Source organism: Amblyraja radiata, chromosome 18 (genome assembly GCF_010909765.2).
Source record: "Amblyraja radiata isolate CabotCenter1 chromosome 18, sAmbRad1.1.pri, whole genome shotgun sequence".
Taxonomy (NCBI): domain Eukaryota; kingdom Metazoa; phylum Chordata; class Chondrichthyes; order Rajiformes; family Rajidae; genus Amblyraja; species Amblyraja radiata.
In genome coordinates, this window is record NC_045973.1 from 27,668,937 (window position 1) to 27,692,050 (window position 23,114).

General features: G+C 45.8%; 1 protein-coding gene across 1 annotated transcript in view; it reads left to right on the forward strand.

The window, feature by feature from the left end:
- Positions 1-2,673: 2,673 nt before the first annotated feature.
- Positions 2,674-23,114, forward strand: part of chchd6 (coiled-coil-helix-coiled-coil-helix domain containing 6) — a 331,439-nt gene continuing 310,998 nt past the window's right edge. Inside the window, exons 1-4 of the mRNA XM_033037363.1 lie at positions 2,674-2,744; positions 3,393-3,672; positions 11,405-11,480; positions 15,917-15,983. Coding sequence (XP_032893254.1) covers positions 2,674-2,744; positions 3,393-3,672; positions 11,405-11,480; positions 15,917-15,983 — 494 coding nt within the window. The remainder of the gene's footprint in view (positions 2,745-3,392; positions 3,673-11,404; positions 11,481-15,916; positions 15,984-23,114) is intronic.

The window sequence follows — 23,114 nt, forward strand, 5'->3', positions numbered from 1 at the left end:
CCTCGGCCCACAACCCAACGTCCTTCTCCTCACCCGACCGCCTCTGTGTCCCGGGGGCACCCCACAGCAGCCAACCTTAAAGGCGTTATCTATGCGGAGAGTGATTGCAAAGGCGTACAGGGGGAGCCAGGGACTCTTGGGTATGAAACACAAAATGTCAGCGTGCAGATGAAACGGGAGACCCCTGGTTCGATCCCGACTACGGGTGCTGTCTGTACGGAGTTTGTATAATCGCCACGTGACCGCGTGGGTTTTCCCCGGGTGCTCCGGTTTCCTCCCACACTCCAAAGACGTGCAGGTTTGTAGGATCATTGGCTTTTGTAAATTGTAAACTGTCCCTAGTGTGTAAGGTAGTGCTAGTGTACGGGGTGATGCTGGTCAGTGTGGACTCGGTGGGCCAAAGTGCCTCGCTTTGCGCTGTTCTCTAAACTTAAAAACGAAACTAAAGCAAGTAGCTATTTTAATCCAACAGCAACTTGTGTAAAGCAGGAAAGTGAGAATGACCAATTTCCCTCTGGAAACAGGCCCTTCAGCCCAACGTGCCCATGCCAAACAAGAAGCCCCATCCACACTAGCACCACCTGCCCACATTTGGTCCATATTCCTCTAAACCTTTCCAATCCATATACCTTTCCAAATGTCTCAAGTGCTGTTATGGTACCCGCCTCAACTATCTCCTCTGGCAGCTTGTTTCATATACCCGCTATGCTCTGCGTGGAAAAAGTTGCCCCTCAGGTTCCTAACAAGTCATTCCCCTCTCGCCTTAAACCGATGTCCTCTGGTTTTTGATTTCCCTACTCTGGGTAAAAGACTGTGCATTTATCCTATCCATTCCCCTTACGATTTTATACATCCCAGTATAACCAGTATGTACAGCACAGGTAGAGGCCCTTCAGCCCACTTTGTGCCAAACATAATGCATGACCAACCCTTATCTCCCTGTATTCTCCATTCTCTGCATATCCATGTGTCTATCTAACAGTCTCTTAAACACCACTATCGTATCAGCCTCCACCACCACCCCCGGCAGCACATTCCAGGCACTCACCACCTTGGGTAAAAGATTCTGTGCATGGAGCCTATGTATTTCCCACATGATTTTATACATCAGTGTTGTTTTTAGGAGAAATGTTGGTCAGGACACAAATGAACCTCCTTGTTCTTTGAGTTAGAGCCCTGGAAGTCTGGAGTTATGGCTGTCTAGGTTACAGAAATCTGCCCTTCCAAGATTCATAAATTTGAGGCATGGAATGGAATAAAATTACCTCTGACGGAATTTATGTGGGGTAAAAATGTAAATAAATGCTTGACGGAGAATCGTAATGGGGAGTCTTTCCTTGGTTATCGCCTCCCCCCCCCTCCCCCCATATCACAGCGCTGGTGTCAACTGTATTACATAGAGCACAGTATAGCGCAGGAACAGACACTTCGGCCTCGTGTCTGTGCCGAACATGATGTCAAGACCAACTCTTATCCATATCCCTCCATTCCCTGCATATCTATAAGTCTTTGCAAAGGTTTCTTAAACGCCACTACTGCATCTGCCTCCACCTTTTCCAAGCACCCACTACACTTTGTGCCGAAAACAAACGCCCCGCAAATCTCCTTTTTACTCTCTCACCTTAAAGCTTTGTTCCCTGGTCTTTGACATTTCCATGATAGGGGACAAAGGTTTTGACTGTCTACTCTATCTATTCCTCTTATAATTTTATATACTTCCATCAGGTCCTCCCTCAGCCTCTGACATTCCAGAAAGAAAAACAATCCGAGTTTGTCCAACCTCTCCTTACAGGTAATACTTTCCAATCCAGGCACCATTCTGGTAAAGGCGGAGATCAGTCTGAAGAAGGGTCTTGACCCGAAACGTCACCCATTCCTTCTCACCAGAGATGCTGCCTGTCCCGCTGAATTACTCCAGCTTTTTGTGTCTATCTTCAGTATTCTGGTAAACCTCTTCTGCAACCTCTCCACATTCTTCCTGTAATGCAGTGACCAGAACTGCATGCAATACTCCAAATGCAGCCTGACCTAGGTCCTCCAAAGCTGCATCATGACTTCCTGACTCTTGTACTCAATGCACTGACCAATGAAAAGCAAGTCTACTTGATCTACTTGTGTTGCCATTTTCAGGGGAGCTGTGGACTTGGACTCCAAGATCCCTCTGTACATTGCTGCTATTAACTACATACTTTCTCCTCACATTCGACCTCCCGAAGTGCAACACGTCACACTTCCTCGTATTAAACTCTTATCTGCCATTTCTCTGCTCACATGTTTAGTTTAATTTAGAGGTACAGTGTCGAAACAGGCCCTTCGGCCCACCGAGACCATGCCAACCAGCGATCACGGCACATTAACACTACTACACACACAAGGGACGATTTAACATTTACAGAAGCCTCTTAACCTACAAACCTGTACGTGTGGGAGGAAACCGGAGCACCTGGAGAAAACCCACGCAGGTCACAAACAGACCACCCGTAGTCAGGATTGAACCTGGGTCTTTGGTGCAAAAAGACAGCAACTACTGCTGCGCCGCCCATCTGCAACTGACCTATATCCTGCTGTATAATGTGAGCGCATGTGTCTGTGGGGCTGCTGCAAATGAGTGCTTCGCAGTATTTGTGCATGTGACAATAAACTTGACTTAAATACTCTGCCACTCACAGCTGAATGTTTAGGAAATCCTGCAGTAGCACCCAGCTCCAGCAGAGAGCGCTGTCGAGCAGTCGCAGTGTATATGGGTAAGGGCTTCCACCTGGTGGAACAAGGCAGTGTTGCAATCGTTTGGAGTCAACGATTAAATATATCTAAACATCAAGAGTTAAGAGTTTAATTGTCATCATATGCACTGACAATAGAACAATAAAGCACTGCATTCTCATTCAGCTTTAGAACAGGAAGGTATTGCAGAATGAACATCGCCCAGACATTGCAAACTATCGGCAAATGGATTTGGGGAAGTTGACACAAAGTGCTGGAGAAACTCAGCGGGTCAGGCAGCATCTCTGGGAACATGGATGGGTGATGTTTTGGGTCGGGACCCTTCTTCCAAACCAGTCTGAAGAAGGGTTTCGGCCCGAAACGTCGCCTATTTCCTTCGCTCCATAGATGCTGCTGCACCCGCTGAGTTTCCCCAGCAATTTTGTGTACCTTCTTCAGACTAGTTGGGTGGGTGGTGAGAAATCTGTGAGAGAGGCGGGGCAGGAGAAAGCAAGGTAATGGGAACCGTTGATAGGTTATAACAAAGGTAAAAGATTAAAGAAGAAGGTGTGAGATAAAATAATGAAAGATTTATGATTAGTGAACAGAGGAAGGAATGTCGGTGGAGGGGAGGGGAAGGGAGAGGGAGCTTTGTTGACCTCATGTTTGTGGCCCCACTGGGGTTGGAGTGGTGCCGCAGCGCCGCCCGTGGCGGGCCGGGGAATCGCACCAGCGACCGGAAGGACAAGGAGACTACACCTCCCACAGGCCTTGGCGGCGCGCAGGCGCAGGCCGACGCCGGTCGCGTCTCCGGGCACCAAGCAGCGCCGAGGGCCGCTATTGGAGGAGGGCGCGGTTGCCGGGCGGCGTCAGGAGGCCGGAGCGAGGATGGGGGCGAACGGCAGCGCGCGGCGCGTCTCTTTCGGCATGGACGAGCACGAGCGCGTGACCATGTTGCAGGGGCTGCGGGTGAGCGGGGGCGCGCCTGGGGCGGGGCGGGGCCTGGCGGGGGGGCCGGAGTCAGGTGGACGAGTGGGCGGGGCCTTGGTAATGAGAAGGAGGAGACACGGCAACTAGGGGAGGAGCCATGGTAATGAGGAGGCGTGGTAATTGGGCCTATGCTAATGAGGGGAGACGTCATATTTGTGTGGAATGGGCCGTTAATCAGGGGCGGGATCATGTTAATGAGGGACATGGTAATGAGGGGCGGTGTCATGGCAATGAAGGGGAGGGATCATGTTAATGAGGGTCACGTTGACAAGGGGATATGCGAATGAGGGGAGGGGCCATGTTAATTAGGGGGAGGGGTCATGCTAATAAGGGGCATGGAAGAGCCATGTTAATGAGGGGCTATGCCAATGAGGGGAGGGACCTTGTTGCCAAGGGGCCGTTGCCATGAGGATGAGGGGGGGGTGCCTTGAGGGAGTCTCCTTGGGGGGCAATTGGGAAGATGTGAGGGGTGGCGAGGGGCAATTTGCCGAAGCCAATTAACCTACAAACCCGCACGTCTTTGGAGTGTGGGAGGAAACTAGAGCACCCGGAGAAAACCCACGCGGTCATGGGGAGAACGTGCAAACTCCACACAGACAGGATTGAACCCGGGTCTCTGGTGCAGTGAGGCAGCAACTCTACTGCTGTGCAACTGTGCCATCCTTTATAAAGAGTATTAAGTTGAAAGGAAGTGAATATCAGTAATAGCCCGAAGGATGGGATGAAATTCAGACTCCACTAAGCAGAATAAAAAAAATAATGAAAGAAGGGAAGATGAAACACGAGGGAAATCTAGTGACAAAGATAAAACCAAGGCATAACAGATTATTTTAAGCGTATAAAAAGTAAAAACGAAGTCCAAGTTAATAAAGGCCTGTGCTGGGAGCTGGATTTAGTTTAGTTTAGTTTATTATTGTCATGTGTACCGTGACGATAATAAACAAAAAGGTTTTTTTGTTGTGTGCTATCCAGTCAGTGGAAAGACTATACATGATTACAATTAAACCTGAATACAGATACAGGTGCACAACCTTTTATCCGAAGATCCAAATAACGAAAACCTCCGAATAGCGGCCATTTTTTCGGTCCTTGAAGAAAGGTCCTTGAAAACGTTCACCGAGGGCGGCCCGCAGAGGTGACAGCGGAACCTCCGGTCGGTCCTCGAAGAAAGGGGAACTAAATCCCCATTCATAAAAGAGAAGGTGAGGGTATATTGTGCGGGAGGGTTAATAATTGACAATATGCTGCTGCCTGCCCGCTGAGTTAAAAAGTTCCCACGGTAGACTCACGAAACACTGTGTTTCGTGAGTCTACCGTGGGAACTTTTTAACTCAGCGGGCAGGCAGCAGCAGATTGTCGCTCGCTTCAGTTTCACCCCACCTACACCCCTCTGCTTCCCGGCCATGTGTGTGACCCCTTCCCTCCCCTCTCCAGCTCCCCGCCCATTGCACCGGCGCGGGGGCTTTGCACTGTCTTCACGTCGGTGATTGCAGCAGGACAGTGTCAGTCACCGGAGACGTCAGGACCAACGGGACACCAACCCCCAGGCCCACTGCAAGCACGGAGATCCCAGAGACCCACAGCCAGCAGCAGCCCAGCCCCGTTCCAACTCCAGAGGAAAACTGCAAACTGGCCGGAGACGTCAGGACCACCAGAAGCCGTTCCCCGAGCTGCGCCCCCTCATCGGGACACCGACCCCCAGGCCCACTGCAAGCACGGAGATCCCAGAGACCCACAGCCAACAGCAGCCCAGCCCAGCCCCGCTCCAACTACAGAGGAACCTGGGTTGCGGATGACGGGGCGCAGCTCGGGGCGTCGTAGGGGCCCATCGGGGAGCGGGTTCCTGTTGGTCCTGACATCTCCGGCCACCTGCCATCCTCCGGGAACTGTACCGCCCTTGCAGGAGAGTGGGGTTGTTTGCAGTTGCAGAGGGAGGGGGCAAGGGCGGTACAGTTCCCAGTCTCAGCTCCAGTCCAGGGGGGTGGCCGGAGACGTCAGGACCAACGGGACACCGACCCCCAGGCCCACTGCGAGCACGGAGATCCCAGAGACCCACAGCCAGCAGCAACTCCAGCCCAGCCCCGCTCCAACTCCAGAGGAACACGTAGGGGCAGAAGCTGATGGTGTGCAAGGTACGTCTTGTTCTTGGGGTGGCGGATGAGGGGGCGCAGCTCGGGCTGTGGGCGAACTGCCACTTGTCGCCGTAGCGGCCCATCGGGGAGTGGATTCCTCTGGAGTTGGAGGGGGGGGGGGGGGGGGTTATTGTGCTGTTTGATCGCCCCCTGCTATCCCAGGGACAGGGAGACACAGCGGCTTTTTAGACTGGTGGGCAATCACTTCCAAAGTTCTGCCCACACAGTCAGTACACCTCTCCTACACTGCATTTCATACAAACATTTATTCTGCAAGAAAAAACTACATTGAAGACTCAAACTCGCGACCGAGTTTACTGCCGCGATCAAGGCGCAAACTCGCGACCTTGCGGATATGAGCCGAGCACTCTACCACTGAGCCAGCCATTAAAATCTACGCTAAAAAATTTCCATTCCGAAGACCGACAAATTCTGAATTACGAAAAGTGTCTGGTCCCAAGGCTTTCGGATAAAAGGTTGTGCACCTGTACAGGATAAAAAGAATAATGAGCAGTGCAAGATAAAGTCCAGTCAAGTTTGATGAAAAATAATTTAATGGTCTCAAATCAGGCTGATGGTAAGTTGGGATCTCTCTATATTTGGTGATAGGATAGTTTAGTTAACTGACAACAGCTGGGAAAAAACCGTCCCTGAGTCTGGAGGTGTGCGTTTTCACACATCTGTGCCTGATGGGAGCGGAGAAAAGAGGGATTGACCGGGGTGAGACTGGTCCTTGATTATGCTGGTGGCCAAGCTGAGGCAGCGTGACGTGTAGATACAATTCTTTGCAAATTCATGCAGTCTTGGATGGAGCTGTTCCCAAACCAGGCTGCGATGCATCCCGAAGTTAGTAGGAGTTGTTGGGGACATGCCCAACTTCCTAATCCTTCAAAGGAAGTAGAGCTGTTGGTGTGCTTTCTTGGCCATTACTTCGATCTGGTTGTTCCAGTACAGATTTGGGATGGACAGATCCGCATTGGAGGGTGTGGATGTGGTAGATCGAATGGCTTGTTTCCATGCTGCATCACCCAGTGACTGGAGATCTCTTGTGGAGTTTGGCTGGAATAAAAGTTATGAGAACAAGGAAATGGGGTTAAACAGATAAATTTCTAGAATATTGATGATAGCAGATACCATGGCCATTCAATTAATAACTAAATAATCTCAGGAGTGGTTAAATTACATTAATGTCACCAGAGGGGAATAGTGTTAGATGAAGTAATGAAGTGAAACTGATTCTTCAATAGCCTAAATCAGGGACCTCCAAACTTTTCAAATGAGGGCCACACTTTATATTTGGCACATTTTTGTGCCAAATATAAAGAAATGTCAGTTTTATAAATTTAATGAAAGAGAGAGAGAGATAGAGATAGAGAGAGCGAGCTAGAGCGAGAACAAGAGAGAGAGCGAGAGAGAGAGTGAGAGGGAGAGAGGCAGAGAACAGAGAAGACAGAGAGAGAGAATGGACAGAGAGGGCAGAGAGAGACAAAGAGAGAGAGATAGGGCACAGAGAGAGAGAGACAGAGAGAGGCAGAGAGGGCAGAGAGAGAGAGGGGAGAGAGAGGGACCAATGAGAGAGGGGGAAGAGGGGCAGAGAGGCAGAGAGAGGCAGAAAGGGCATAGAGAGGGGCAGAGAGGGCAGAGAGAAAGGGCAGAGTGAGAGGGCAGAGCCAGAGGGCAGAGCCAGAGGGCAGAGACAGAGAGGGAGAGGCAGAGAGAGAGAGAGAGAGAGAGAGAGAGAGAGAGAGAGAGAGAGAGAGGGCAGACAGAGAGAGGAGAGGGGGGAGAGAGAGAGAGGGCAGAGGGAGAGAGAGGGGGAGGGCAGAAAGGGGAGAGGGCAGAGAGAAAGAGAGGCAGAGAGGGCAGAGACAAAGAGAGGGCAGAGACAAAGAGAGGGCAGAGAGAGAGAGAGAGGCAGAAAGAGAGGCAGAAAGAGAGAGAGAGGGCAGGCAGAGAGAGTGGATGGGGGGGAGCGAGATAGAGGAGAGGGGGGAGAGAGGTGAGGGGGGAGAGGGGGAGGGAGAGGGGGAGAGAGGGAAAGGTGGGGGGAGAGGGGAGAGAGACAGAGGGGAGTGAGAGAGGGCAGAGAGAAGAGGGGAGAAAGGGCAGAGAGAGAGAGGGCAGAGAGAGAGAGAGGGCAGAGAAAGAGAGGGCAGAGAAAGAGAGGGCAGAGAGAGAGGGGGCAAAGAGGAACGATCGCACATTATAATGCGCCGCCGACCCATTCTGACCACTGCCACCGAACAACCCCCCCCCCCCACCCCCCATTGCACCCTTCTTCACGGCGGCCCTGTGATGTCTGACAACACTAAGAGCAGCTCCATGCCGCCGTGCTCCCCGACTCGAATCGACTCGACGCCTAACTGTCACACACTCCGTCCTGCGCTGAGCTTACTGCAGGCTGGATAAAATCTCGTGGCGGGCCGGATGTGGCCCGCGGGCCATAGTTTGGAGACCCCTGGCCTAGATGGCCATCACCCGTGGTTACTCCTCCGCCAATCTTGGACCCACCCCCAGTTTGGGTTTGTAGACTTAGGAAGTTCGACATGTCCCCAACTTCTCACCAACTTCTACAGATGTGTCATAGAAAGCTTTTTAATGAGATGCATCACAGCACGGTTTGGGAACAGCTCCATCCAAGACCGCAAGATATTGCAGAGAGTCGTGGGCGGAGGCCAGACCATCACACAAACCAACCTCCCGTCCATCGACTCCATCTACACTTCACGTTGCCTAGGCAAGGCCACCAGCATAATCAAGGACCAGTCTCACCCCGGTCGGTCACTCCCCCTCTCCCATCAGGCAAGAGGTGCAGAAGAAATATGTAGGAAGGAACTGAAGTCTGAAGAAGGGTCTCGACCCGAAACGTCACCCATTCCTTCTCTCCAGAGATGCTACCCGTCACGCTGTGTTACTCCAGCTTTTTGTGTCTACGAGGTACAGAAGTGTGGAAACACATACCTCCAGATTCAGGGACAGTTACTTCCCAGCTGTTATCAGGTAACTGAACAGTCCTCTGATCAGCTAGAGTGTGGTCCAGACCTCTCATCTACCCCGCTAGAAACCTTTGAGCTTCCTTAATCAGACTTTATTGTACTTCAATGTTATATCTTGCACTAAATGTTGTACCTTTTATCCTTAAGAAGGGTTTCGGCCCGAAACGTCGCCTATTTCCCTCGCTCCATAGATGCTGCTGCACCCGCTGAGTTCCTCCAGCAATTTTGTGTACCTTTTATCCTTAATCTGTGCTCTGTAGACGGCTTGATTGTATTCATGTATAATCTTTTCCTTGACTAGATAGCACGCAAACAAAAGCTTTTCACTGTATTTCGGTACACGTGACAATAATAAACTTAACTAAAATAATTAGCCCTAGTTTGTTGGGAGTGGATGAGAAAGTGGGATAATATAGAATTGATATGAATGGGTGATCGATGGTTGTTGTGGAGTCGATGGGCCAAAAGACCCTTTTCCATGCTGTATCTTTCATTGATGATTCAATGGAATATGGGACAGGGAAAAGAAGAATCAGTCACAATTCTAGGTGGAGTAAAATGGGCTGAATGGCCTAATTCTGCACCTATGTCTTATGGAGTACAGTCATTACAGATTGCCTCCCGAGTTCTTGCGTCTAATTACTATTCAGGCCCACAGTCCAGTTAATAGGAGAGAGATCTGTTATTCAAAGTGACAAAAGCTTTCAACTGAATCAAAACCCAGACATAATCCTAACAAGAGAATGAAAAAGGGAAATAAAACTGAAAGTGCAATAAAAGTAAAGGCAATGACAAGGTTCGTACGCACTTGCAGAAAGTGGCATTTATTTAGGCATTTGTGTTTTGAAGGTTTTTGTTTGAGTTTTTAAGGACACTTCTGCACAACATGTAGTTCAATTAAATTCTCACCACCAACAGCGCAAAGTAGATTTTGCCTGACAACTGTCAACAGCAATGAACTTTAAATAACATTAACAAAGGATCAGGTTGGAGTGATTGTGAAAGTAACAGAATAGTCTGTTAATATATGAGATGGTCTAACTGAACATCTCATTCACAACAAATCAGAGCCGGTACCGATGACCAAGGAAAAGTGGAGCCCACGATGGCCTCACTCTGACATTGGAGGAGGTCCAGGACAGAAATGTCAGTACGGGAAGAGGTGTTAAAATGTTTGGCAACCGGGAGATTGCGTAGGCCAAGGCGATCTGAGCGTAAGCGTTCAGTGAAACGAGGCCACACGCAAATTAGAGGAATAGCAGCTCATATTTCGCTTGGGCAGCTTCCAACCCAGCGGTGTGAATTTTGATCTCTAATTTCAAGTAACCCCTGCATTCCCTCTCCCTCCGCCACTCCTCCCCCACCCTAGCCATCCTGCCAGTTCCACTGTTTGCATCCATATATCCCTTCGTTATCACCTCTTCCACAGCCATCAATGGACCATTGTGGACTCCACTTTTCCTTGGTCATCGGTGCTGGCTCTTTTTTCCCCTCCCCCTGACTCTCAGTCTGAAGAAGGATCCCGACTCAAAACGTTACCTATTCCTTTTCTCCAGAGATGCTGCCTGACCCGCTGAGATACTCCAGCATTTTGTGTCCAACATCTGCACTTCCTTCTTACACATCTCATTCACCAAGTTGGGTTCTTTAAACTTTAACGAAGAAATTCAGATCAGGCAGCTCCTGTGGAGGGACGTACAGGGAAACTGTTTAAGGTCGATGACCTTTCACAGAATCAAGAAATGTTAGAAATCAAATATTTTGAGGAATAGAGGAGAGGTGGAGAAAACAAAAGGACAGTCTGATGATGTGGAGTAGGGACAGTGAACCAGGCTTTGTCTCACCCCCACCCAGCTTTCTCCCCTCCAACCACATTCAGTCTGAAGACGAGTTCTGACTTTAAACGTCACCTGCCCATGTTCTCCAGAGATGCTGCCTGACCCGCTGAGTTACTCAATGTGCTAATAATGAGGCAGAAGGTAAATTGGCGTCAGTAAGTTGTCCCCAGTGTGTAGCATAGAACTAGTGTATGGGTGATTGTTGGTCGGGGTAGACTCAGTGGTCCGACGGGCCTGTTTCCACGCTGTATCTTTACTTTAGACTGTAGAGATACAGTGTGGAAACAATCCCTTCGGCCCACCAAATCCGCGCCGACCAGCGATCACCCTGTACACTAGCACTATCCTACACACTCGGAACCATTTATAATTTACAAACACCAATTAACCTATAAACCTGCACGTCTTTGGTGTGTTGGAGGAAACCAGAGCACCCGGAGAAAAAACCCATGCGGTCACAGGGAGAACGTACAACTCCATGCAGACAGCATTTGTAGTCAGGATCGAACCCAGGTCTATGCCACTGTGAGACAGCAACTGTACCGCTGCACCACTGTGCAGCCCTATTACCACGGTTACCACGGGTCATCAAACTATAAAGATAACACATCTCAACTCCAGCTTTAGTAACGATCTGGACTAACTCCAATTCACCTACCGCGCAACAGATCAGCTGGTCGCATTGTTTCTGAGGAAAGTTTAATGAACAGAATATTACAGCTTTAACAAATTTATGTCTTTGCAGCTCTCTGACAAACTTATCACAAGGATGAAGGATGTGCCCCAGCCAATGTCAAAGCTATCGAGCTCCACCTCTGCAGGTAAGTGAAGGATTAATGCCAGGATTACAGTGAGAACCTGACAGCATTGTTGTGCATAATATTCACGTTATTACTAAGACTGCTTTTGCTTCAGCATTAAATAGGTATGTTGCAAAGCCTACCTGAAGCGTCGTTGAAAATCTGCCGCTGCGGGTGTGCGCGATTTTGGCGCCGTTTAGAGGGGGGCGGGTTTAAAACGCGATTTTCTCTAGGCTGTTCAAATCGAAGATGTTCAGCCTAGTTAATTATTAACGAAAAATCGCTGGAAGACCCCGTCGCAAAGGCTATTATTAGTTTTAAAGGCCTCGTATAATAGTTATAGTAGTTTAAAAATCAACCTCTAAACCCGCGATCGCCAGCAACCGCAGGGTCTCATAAAGCAGATAGCTGAAGGTAGGCTGTATATTTTTACATTAATTGGGCTTCTAAAGATCCCTTTATACAAAGTTTAATATTGCGAGCAGCTCATTTTGGGCCCATTATATCCCGCAGTATTTTTCTCGGCATTTGGGGCACAAATCTACCGCAATGTGAACGTTCTAAACCAGCGCGTTCACAGGACCCCACTAGAAAGCTAATTTAAATGGGCATTTATTTACAGCAATTGAACACTAAATTCCTTCCATTTGGTCTATAAATTAATGTAAATGAGATTTAAAAATCATGTTTTATTGTGAATTATTTGTGAATATTATTTGGACATTTAGGCTATTTAAAAATGTTAATCATTTATTAAGAAATGGATAGATGTTTAGATCTAGTAATTGAAGTCTGAAATTAGCTACAATTAGGTAACTAACTAATTATATGCTTTAATTTCAGGTCATCCAAGTAAGATTATTTTATATTTGTTTCAGAATGCTTCAATCTATGATAACTGAAAATTTCATTCAGTTCTCTTAATTTTTAAGAAAGTTATGGGCTTTTGACTGTTCACGATCACAGCTTTTTTGTTATGTCCATAGAAAATCAATAGGGAACAAGATGCTCATTTCCGAGTATGAAAATGGCCATAACATTTTTAATACTTGAGATATGAAAGTGAATTAGGTGTCAAATTAAACTTATTTTTATGCTTTATCTGATGGGATAAATTGCAGACTTGATTTTTAAAATCTCAAAATTTTGTAACATTGCTACATTAAATGAAAGATCTAAAGTACAATCATGAATAGCAAGGGGACGGCACAGTGGCGCAGAGGTAGTTTTAGTTTTACAGCGCAGAAACAGGCCCTTTGGCCCACCGAGTCCGTGTCGACCAGCGATCCCCCCACACTAACACTATCCTACACACACTAGGGATAATTTACAATTATACCAAGCCAATTAACTTACAACCTGTAATTCTTTAGAGTGTGGGAGGAAACTGGAGAAAACCCACGTGATCACAGGGAAAACATACAAACTCACAGAGAAAACAGACAAGTGCCCGTAGTCAGGATTGAACCGGGTCTCTGGTGCTGTAAGGCAGCAACTCTACCGCTGCGCCACAGTGCCGTCCCACAGGTAGAGTTGCTGCCTTATCGCATCAGAGACTCGAGTTCGATCCTGACTACGGGTGCTGTCCGCATGGAGTTTGTACGTTCTTCCTGTGACCGCGTGGATTCCCTCCAGGTGCTCCAGTTTTGACCATACTCCAAAACCGTGCAGGTGTGTAGGTTAATTAGCTTTTGTAAACTGCCCCTAGTGTGTGAGATCCGAAAGTGGGATAATGGGTGATCGCTGGTCGGTGTGGACTCGGTGGGCCAAAGGGCCTGTTTACACACTTTATCTCTAAACTAAACTAAACTAACCTAAACTAAACTAAATTAAACGAAACTAAACAAAACTAAACAATTGGAAAACAAGTGCATGGTGGTTCAAGAGGTAGTCCATAGAGTTCTGTTGCCAAGTTCGGCATTGGAATTGCTGTACTTCTACAAGATACTTCTACAGTGCTTCCATAGAAGTTTGTTGGCATATTTAGTGACATGCTGAATCTCTTTAAAACGTCTAAGAAAGTAGAGGCCTTTGAGTCTGCTCTCGCATTTCATATGATCATGGGTGACCTGATAGTAATCTCAAATCCACATTCCTCTACACCTTTAGTACTTTAAACTCTTTGCTTATCAAGAATCTATCTTCCTCTGCCTTAATTTTTTTTCAAAGCCTCTACTTCCAATTCATTTTGAAGAAAAGGCACTGTGTGAATAGCAAGTCTTTATCATACAGGGCGATAATTAACAGTATTAAATTCATCAGGTGTGGATTAGAAGATAGTGAAATTGTAGTTGAGAAGCACAAAGGTGATTTCTATCGCACATTAATACCCTTCTGAATAGAATTCTCACGATATAGAGAAAAGCTTTCTCTAAATGGGAAATAAAATTCATTTGGGCTTCAATATGACCCACTTTCTCTGCAGCTGCAACGCTAAGGTAGTAATGGGCTGCTGTCTGTGTGCACGTTCTCCCTGTGCAATAACCTTGTTATTTTCTCTTTTTGCACGATACTCACGTATCAAGAGTTCAAGAGTTCAAGAGACATTTATTGTCGCATGCACCAATTGGTACAGTGAGATTTGAATTACCATACAGCCATACAAATAAAAAGAACACAATACACGATAGAATTTAACATGAATGTTTCATGTATGTTTATCCTATGAATAGCCTGGGTTACATGCAAAACAAAATGTTTAATTGTAACTTTGTACACGTGACAAAAATAAACCTATACCAACATAAAGGATTCTAGCCTGTGCATTTGAGAGAATTGGAAGATACGTGTCTTTGATTTTTTAACTTTAGAATGGGCTAAGGTTGAAATGGAAGATGATAGAGTTTCAAGTACAGGTGCATGCGGGGACATTATCCATGGAAGAATCAGATATCAAGTTCAAGTTCAAGTGAGTTTATTGTCATGTGTCCCTGTATAGGACAATGAAATTCTTGCTTTGCTTAAGCACACAGAAAATAGTAGGCATTTACTACAAAACAGATAAATGTGTCCATATACCATGATATAAATATATACACACATGAATAAATAAACTGATAAAGTGCAAATAGCAGAAAGTGGTTATTAATAATCAGAGTTTTGTCCGAGCCAGGTTTAATAGCCTGATGGCTGTGGGGAAGTAGCTATTCCCCACATAAAATGTCCACTGACATTGGATTTGAAAGTGGTTGGCTATGGAGGTAAAGGCTGTTTATTGTTTGCCAAAAGACAATGGTATTGATTGAATTGATTGACACAGCATGAAACAGGCCCTTCGGCCCCCGGAGTGCATGCCGACCATCGATCACCCGTTCACACTAGTTCTATTATCCACTTTCTCATCCACAACCGACACACTCAGGGCAATTTTACAGAGGGCAATTAACCTACAAACCCGCACCACTTTGAGATGGAGGAAACTGAAGCACCCAGAGGAAACCCGTGGGGGGTCACAGGGAGAACGTGCAAACTCCACACAGACAGCAGCCGATTACTACTTTTGATCTGCCAGACTTCCTGAGCCTAACAAAATATCTCTTAAAGATTTCACCAACCTACTTGTCCATTGACAATGAATTAATTCTGCAATCCTGCAATTATTGAAACTTGTGGGGGGTAGAGTGATTTAAGAATTTAAACATATTATTTCTCCCATGGTTGCCTAATTCTCTCTTCCTTGATGATTAAATTATATTTCATATGTTAGTCACATCAGCAGGAAGAAAGATAGGAATAACATTATAAACGGAAGAATAGTTAAAAAAAGTACGAAAATTACATTTTTCAAATGAAATTCTGAAAAGTCACAAAGAACAAGAGGACTTTAACAGCTAAACACAAGGAACTACAGATGGTGGTTTACAAAAAAAGACACAAAGTGCTTAAGTAACTCAGCGGGTCAGGCAGCATCTGAAGAACAATGAAAGATGACGATTTGGTTCGGGACCCTTTTTGAGACTGATTGAGGTGTAGTGGAGAAACCTGATTGATTGATTGATTGATTGATTGATTGAAAGAGCGGCAAGGGCAGGACAAACTAGTACTATGTATCTAGTTAAAGGCCAGCATAGTGACGCAGCAGTAGACTTACTGCCTTACAGCACCAAAGACCTGGTTCTGATCCCGACTACAGATGCTAACTCTACGGAGTTTGTACGTTCTCCCTGTGACCATGTTGGGTTTTTCTGTGGGTGCTCTGGTTTCCTCCCATGTTCCAAAAACATGTGGATTAGTAGGTTAATTGGCTTTTGTATGTTGTCCCTAGTGTGTAGGATAGAACTGGTGTGAGCGGGAGATCGCTGGTTGGCGTAGACTCGGTGGACTGAAGGGCCTGTATCCACATTATATCTCTAAAACTAAAATCTAAAATGGCTCCTGTCTTTGTAACATGAAATTGAATAAAGGTTGAACAGAATAAGACATTACTGGGGTTGGTTACAGTCTTTTTCATTCTTTAGGGCATGATTCACAATGGGAAGGTGGCATGCCACTGAATTCTGGCACGAAGGAAGAACTGTACCAGAGGTAAGATTTTTGCTGAGATGTTCTTTGTGAAAGGTTGCATTGGTTTAAATTGATCCAACAGGACTTGCTCATGATAGACAATTGCTGCATTATTCATGGACATTATGCAGAGTAATTGATATATTCAGGCGGAAATGTTATTAACCGTAATGAAGAATGTTGATTTACAGTGTACACCTCCTCTCTGCCCTCTTGGGTGGATGTAAAATATGCCACGGACTTATTCAAAAATGAACAATGGAATTCTCCTTGTATCCTGCACAACACTTATCTCTCAATCAATGTCTGGTCACTTATTTCATTAGGGTGTAAGAGCTTGCTAAGCACAAATTGACTACATTTGGGAAAGAAAACTTGTCACTTGATTTGCAATGCATTGCAAAAAATTTTTTGGCTGCTTTGTGTCTTGAATATGAAATTTTAGAAAGCATTGTAGATAAAAATATAAAATGAACATGGCAGTACTATTTTCAAATATAATCAGTAAATTAACAGCAATTAATTTATTACAATTTAGTACTATGTTCCATTGAACATAGACCAGTACAGCACAGGAGCAGGCCCTTCATCCCACAATGTTTACACTAAACATGGTGCCGAGATAAACTAATCTTATCTGCCTGCACGTGATATTCCTCCATTCTCTGCATATCCATGTGCTGAACATGATGCCAAGATTAACTCTTATCTGCTTCTTAAATGCCACTGTCCAAAAGCCTCTTAAATGTCACTATTGTATCTCCACCGCCACCAGCGGCGACCAGAAAGACGCTACGACCCTTTGGGCGACTGAGGAGACTACTCACGACCATACAGGCGACACCCCGGCGACTATGTGGCGACAGCCTAGTCACCTAAAAAATCGTCTAAGTGGGACAGGCCCTTAAGAGAGGCGCATGGATATGCAGGGAATGGAGGGATACGGATTAGGTGCAGTTGGTTTTGGCATCATATTCGACACAGACATTGTGGGACGAAAGGGCTGTTCTTATACTGTACTGTTCTATGTTATTACAAAATGATAAAATACTGTTTGAATCGCTGTTGTGCTTAACCACAGGGATCTGTGTCCAACTTTCTTAACGTTTTGTCGTTGATTTGGCGGTTCTGCCTTGCACTCAAGAATGGCACAACAACTCACATTTCTATCGCTACTGTGATGTCTATGTGGAAAATATTTCCCCAGGTTGCTCTCATCGTGTATAGTCTTTCTGCTGACTGGATAGCACATAACAGGAAAGCTTTTCACTGTACCTCGGTACACGTGACAATATTATAAACTAGCCTAATAAAAAGGAAGAACAGGTGGAAGGAGTATTAGAAATGGCGGAATAAAACCTCAACAACAGATAGGTTGGTGAAGAAAGTTCATTGGATCTGACCATTGGTCGGGACATAAAATATAATAGAATGGAGGTCAAATTAGTTTAGCTTAGAGATACAGCATGGAAACAGGTCCTTCGGCCCACCGAGTCCATGGCAAACTTTTCACACTAGTTCTGTGTTATCCTATTTTCTCATCCACTCCCTGCACACTAGGGGCAATTTACAGAGGTCAATTAGCCTATAGACCTGCACGTCTTTATGAAGTGGGAGGCAACCGGAGCACGTGGAAAACACCCAAGTGGTCACAGGGAGAACATACAAACTCCACATATACAGCACCCGAGGTCAGGATCAAACCCGGATCTCTAATGCTGTGAGGCAATGCTGCTATCAGCTGCGCCACTGTGCTGCCCTCTACTGAGGGCTAGTCATTACAATTAAATGTTAAATTTGCAGATTCAACCTTTGAGAGGCTTTGGGTTCCTTGCAGTGGTGATATGTTTTCATTGAGAAGTCCATCTGGTGTTAATTAAGGCCAATTTAGTTTACATCCTTTCAGCTAATGAAGCAGTCTACTCTTGCATGCAGCAAACCCGGACAACATTTAGTTTAGTTTAGTGTAGAGATACAGCATGGAAACAGAACCTTCAGCCCACCAAATCCACGCTGACCATCGATCACCGGTTCACACTAGTTCCATGTTATCCCACTTCCGCATCCACTCCTTACACACCAGGGGCTATTTACAGCTCTGGTCACACTTAAAATGCTTGGCACATTACACACAAAGCACTTTGCTTGATCTGCACCCGTTCCACAACCATGCATAAATCTGTATTCCTCGAGCACTGACACACAGTGGCTGCGGTATATTTCATCCACAAATTCCATCTCAGTTTGCTGGGTTACACCACCAACGCATCCCAAAGCTGTGTTCCTTCTCTGGGGGAATGCTGATGAGAATGTGCACACCTGATTGTTATCTTGGTGAACCCTGCTGAAATGAGTTTGTGGAGGCCATAATTGTGTTATATGTAAAGACTTGCCCGTGATGGTTTTTGTGGTTAAATCTGCTGCCCGTCTCTCTTCCAAGAATTGCAAGAACATTGGGTATGTGATTACAGTATACTGGAAGGAGACTGAGAAGGGGGGAAATGTAATGGGAAAAAAAGATACTCAGTGCTGGAGTAACTCAGCGGGCCAGGCAGCATCCCTGCAGAACATGGATAGGTGACGTTCCAGATCAGGACCCTTCTTCATACAGATTGTTGTGTTGGGGGTGGGGGGGAGCGGAAGCCTGATGAGAGAAGGCCTGGCGAGTAACAGATGGGTGAACACAAAGTGCTGGAATAACTCAGCGAGTCAGGCAGCACCTCTGGAGGAAAAGAGTAATAGGTGGATACAGATGAAGGGTGGGGGGTGGTTGGGGGTGGTTGAAAGGCGAATGGTTGGATAAAAGCCAGATTTGAAAAGACAAAAGGTGTGAGACAAGGATGGAAGAAGTACGATTTGTGAAGCCAGAGGAAGGAATGTAGGTTGAAGAGGAGAGACGGGTGCAAATCTAGTTAGGGCACAGGAAGGCGAGGGGTGGTGGGGAAAGGGGAAAGAGAAGGGAGATGGGGTTTGTAGGTTTGTTATTCCTAAAATTGGAGAATTCAATGTTCATATCGTTGGTTTGTAAGCTACCCAATATGAGGTGCTGTTCCTCCAATTTGCGTGTGTCCTCACTCTGGCAATGGTCCTCCAATGGAGGCCAAGGATAGAAAGGTCTGTGTGGGAATGGGAAGGTGTTTTAAAATAGTTAGCAACCGTGAGATCTAATAGTGAAGAGAGGTATTGACCTGAAACGTCACCTATCCATGTTCTCCAGGGATGCTGCCTGACCCGCTGAGTTACTCCAGCACTTTGTACTTAGTTTAGAGATACAGCGTGGAAACAGGCCCTTCGGCCCACTGAGTCTGTGCCAAACAGTGAACCCCGTACATTAATTAGTTCTATCTGGCACACTAGGGAAAATTTACAGAAGCTAATTAATCTCCAAACCTGCACGTCTTTGGGATGTGGGAGGAAATTGGAACACCTGGTTTCTTTTTTTATGAACCAGCATCTGCGGTTCCTTGTTTCACCAATGTAATGGAAAAGGTTATTTTTGTTAAATTAGATTTTATATTTCATAGGGAAACCCAATGTGACTGCTCTCATTTAATCACATGTAATTATTTAATTTCACTACCGAATGCCCCCGACTTTGATTTTGTAGCTCTGTTCGTCCATTTCTGGGCTATCGTTCCCCCTTGACGACTGCAGCAATTGCCCATTAGCAGAAACTAGGCTTAAAATAAGTCAAAATATGTGCCGACTTTTGCATTAATATGTTTGTTATTCCTTAATAGGTACCTCACAGCAATTTAATTCTCAAGTTCCCTTGTATTAATAATCTGCAGTCAACGAGGTCTGGTGCGTTTGCTAGAAAAATGGGTTCCAAGGACTTTATTCTCCTCCAAGGAAATCAAATTGCATTCCTCTAATGCACATTTTTGTTACTTTTCTAACCTCCAGGAACAGAGAATTGGCGAGTCAGGCGGTGTGAAATGAGAGCACGTAAGGCTGGAAGTACACAGCAGGTTTGTTAGCATCTGAAAGAGTGAATAATGTTTCACCTGAAGAATCTTACTTGAATATGAGAACTGGGGACTGATAGCGGGCTGTACCCTAAATCAATCTTCCCTCCTCTTTCACATGCTGACTAATTTCACTCTGTGCGCTTTAGCCTCTGGTTTCTAACTGCTTTGTAACATATTTGGCATTGCTAACAATTTCAATACTTGCTTTACTAGGGAATATGATGCTATGTATTGCATGCATGAAATGTATACTGAGAATGTAGTGCTGCACTTACCATAAGCAAGAGTTTGCTGCATACCTGGCATCTGGTCCCATGGGACTGACTCTACCTTCTTTTTTAATTGTCGGGGATGTGCAGAGTATTTGCTTTTCCCAGTTTTGTCATGCTTGTCTCAGTAATTAATGGACCCATGTTTCGAAGTGAAGATGACACAAAACCAGGTGGTTTCGTAGACAGTGAAGGTGGTTATCAAAACCTGCAGAAGGATCTTATCAGTTAGGGAATGGGCTGTTTGGTTTAGTTTAGTTTAGTTTAGAGATACAATACGGAAACAGGCCCTTCGGCCCACCAAGTCTGCGCCGACCAGTGATCCCCGCACGCTGACACCATCCTACACACTAGGTACAATTTACAATTTTACCATGCCAATTAACCTACAAATCTGTCAGTCTTTGGAGTGTGGGAGGAAAACTGAGCTCCCGGAGAAAACCCACGTAGGTCACAGGGAGAACGTACAAACTCCACACAGACAGCACCCGTAGTCAGGATCGAACCCGGGTCTCTGGCGCTGTGAGGCAGTGACCCTACCGCTGCCCCACCGAGCCACCATGTAGAATGAAGAATGGCTAATGGAGTTTAACGCAGATAAGTGTGAGGTGTTGCATATTGGAAAGTCAAACCAGGGCAGAACGTTCACAGTGAATGGCAGGGCCCTGTGGAGTGTTGTGGAGGGGAGGGATCAAGGAGTACAGAAACATAGTTCCCTGAAAGTGGTGTCACAGGTATGATAGGGTGATCAAGAAGGCTTTCGGCACATTGTCCTTCATCAGTCAGGATATTGGGTTTAGAAGTTGGGATGTTATGTTACAGCTGCACAAGACGCCAGTGGGGGCACACTTGAAGTATTGTGTTCAGTTTTGGTCACCGTGCAATGTGTGGATGTCATTAAGATGGAAAGGGTGCAAAGAAGATTTATGAGGATGTTGGCAGGACTCGAGGGCTTGAGCTTCTGGGAGTGATTGGGCAGGCAAGGACTTTATTCCTTGGAGTGTAGGATGCTGAGGGGTGATCTTATAGAGGTGTATAAAATTATGAGGGGAATAGATAGGGTGAATGCACAGGCGTTGACCCAAACTAGGGGAATAAAGAACCAGAAGACATAGGTTTAAGGTCAAAGACTCATTATTTAATAAGAATCTGAGGGGCAACTTTTTCACACAGAGGGTGCTGGGTATATGGAACAAACTGCCAGAGGCAGGTACTATAACAACATTTAAAATACATTTGGACAGGCACATGAATAGGAAAGATTTAGAGGGATATAGGCCAAACGTGGAATTAGCATAGATGGAGCTTCTTGGTCGGCATGGGGAAGTTGGGCCGAATGGCCTGTTTCCATGCTGTATCAAGGGTACAATAACTCCATTAAATGATGACAAGACATGTATTGTTGTGCAAGGCCCCTTGGGCAACAGTGACCATAATAAGCTGGAATTCTGCAATAGGAGGAAAAGTTACACGGTTAATTCGGAGACTAGAGTCCTGAACTTAAAGAAAGGAGACTTTGAAGGGATGAGACGGGAATTGGCTAGGATAGACTGGCAAATTATATTTAAAGGGTTGACGGTGGACATGCAATGGCAAAGATTTAAAGACCGCATGGATGAACTCCAAAAAATTGTTCATCCCTGTCGGACGAAAAAATAAAACGAGCAAGGTTATCAACTGTGGCTAATCAAGGGAAATCAAGGATGGTGTTAAATCAAAGGAAAAGGCATATAAATTGGCCAGAGGAAGCAGCAAACCGGAGGACTGGGAGAAATTTAGAACAGAGGACAAAGGGGTTAATTAAGAGGGGGGGAAAAGAACATGAAAGAAAGCTTGCGGGGAATATGTAAACGGACTCTAAAAGCTTCTTTAGATATGTAAAAAGGAAAAGATTAGTGAAGACAGGAAGGCAGATCAGTATCTGAATGGTGTCAGATTGGGAAAAGGGGAGGTGCAACGAGACCTGGGTGTGCTTGTCACTTACAATCAGAGTTAGGTGAATTTATAATGGGAAACAAAGAAATGGCAGAACAGTTAAACAAGTACTTTGGTTCTGCCTTCACTAAGGAAGACACAAACAATCTCCCAGAAATACTAGGGGACCGAGGATCTAGTTGGAGGGAGGTACTGAAGGGAATCCACATTATTCGGGAAATGGTGTTAGGTAAACTGTTGGGACTGAAGGCAGAAAAATCCCCGGGGCCTGATGGTCTGCATCCCAGAGTACTCAAGGAGGTGGCCCTAGAAATTGTGGATGCATTGATGATCATTTTCCAATGTTCTCTCGACTCTGGATCAATTCCTGTGGACTGGAGGGTAGCCAATGTAATCCCACTTTTTAAGAAAGGAGGGAGAGAGAAAACGGGGAATTATACAGCAGACCAGTTAGCCTTACATCGGTAGCGAGGAAGATGCTTGAGTCAATTATTAAAGATATCATAGCAGCACATTTGGTAAGCAGTGACAGGATCGGTCAAAGTTAGCATGGATTTATGAAGGGGAAATCATGCATGACTAATCTTCTAGAATTTTTTTGATGATGTAACAAGTAGAATGGATAAGGGAGCCAGAAGTGGTGCATCTGGACTTTCAAAGTTAAAACTTTGACAAGGTTCCACACGAGATTAGTGCGCAAAATTAGAGCACATGGTATTGGAGGTAGGGTATTGACATGGATAGAGAACTGGTTGGCAGACAGGAAGCAAAGAGTAGGAATTAACGGGTCTTTTTCAGAATGGCTAGTAACTAGTGGGCTGCCGCAAGGTTTGATGCTGGGACCCCAGTTATTTACAATATTAACGATTTCGACGAGGGAATTTAATGTGATATCTCCAAGTTTGCAGATGACATAAAGCTGGGTAGCAATGTGAGCCGCGAGGAGGATGCTATGAGGCTCCAGGATGACTTGGATA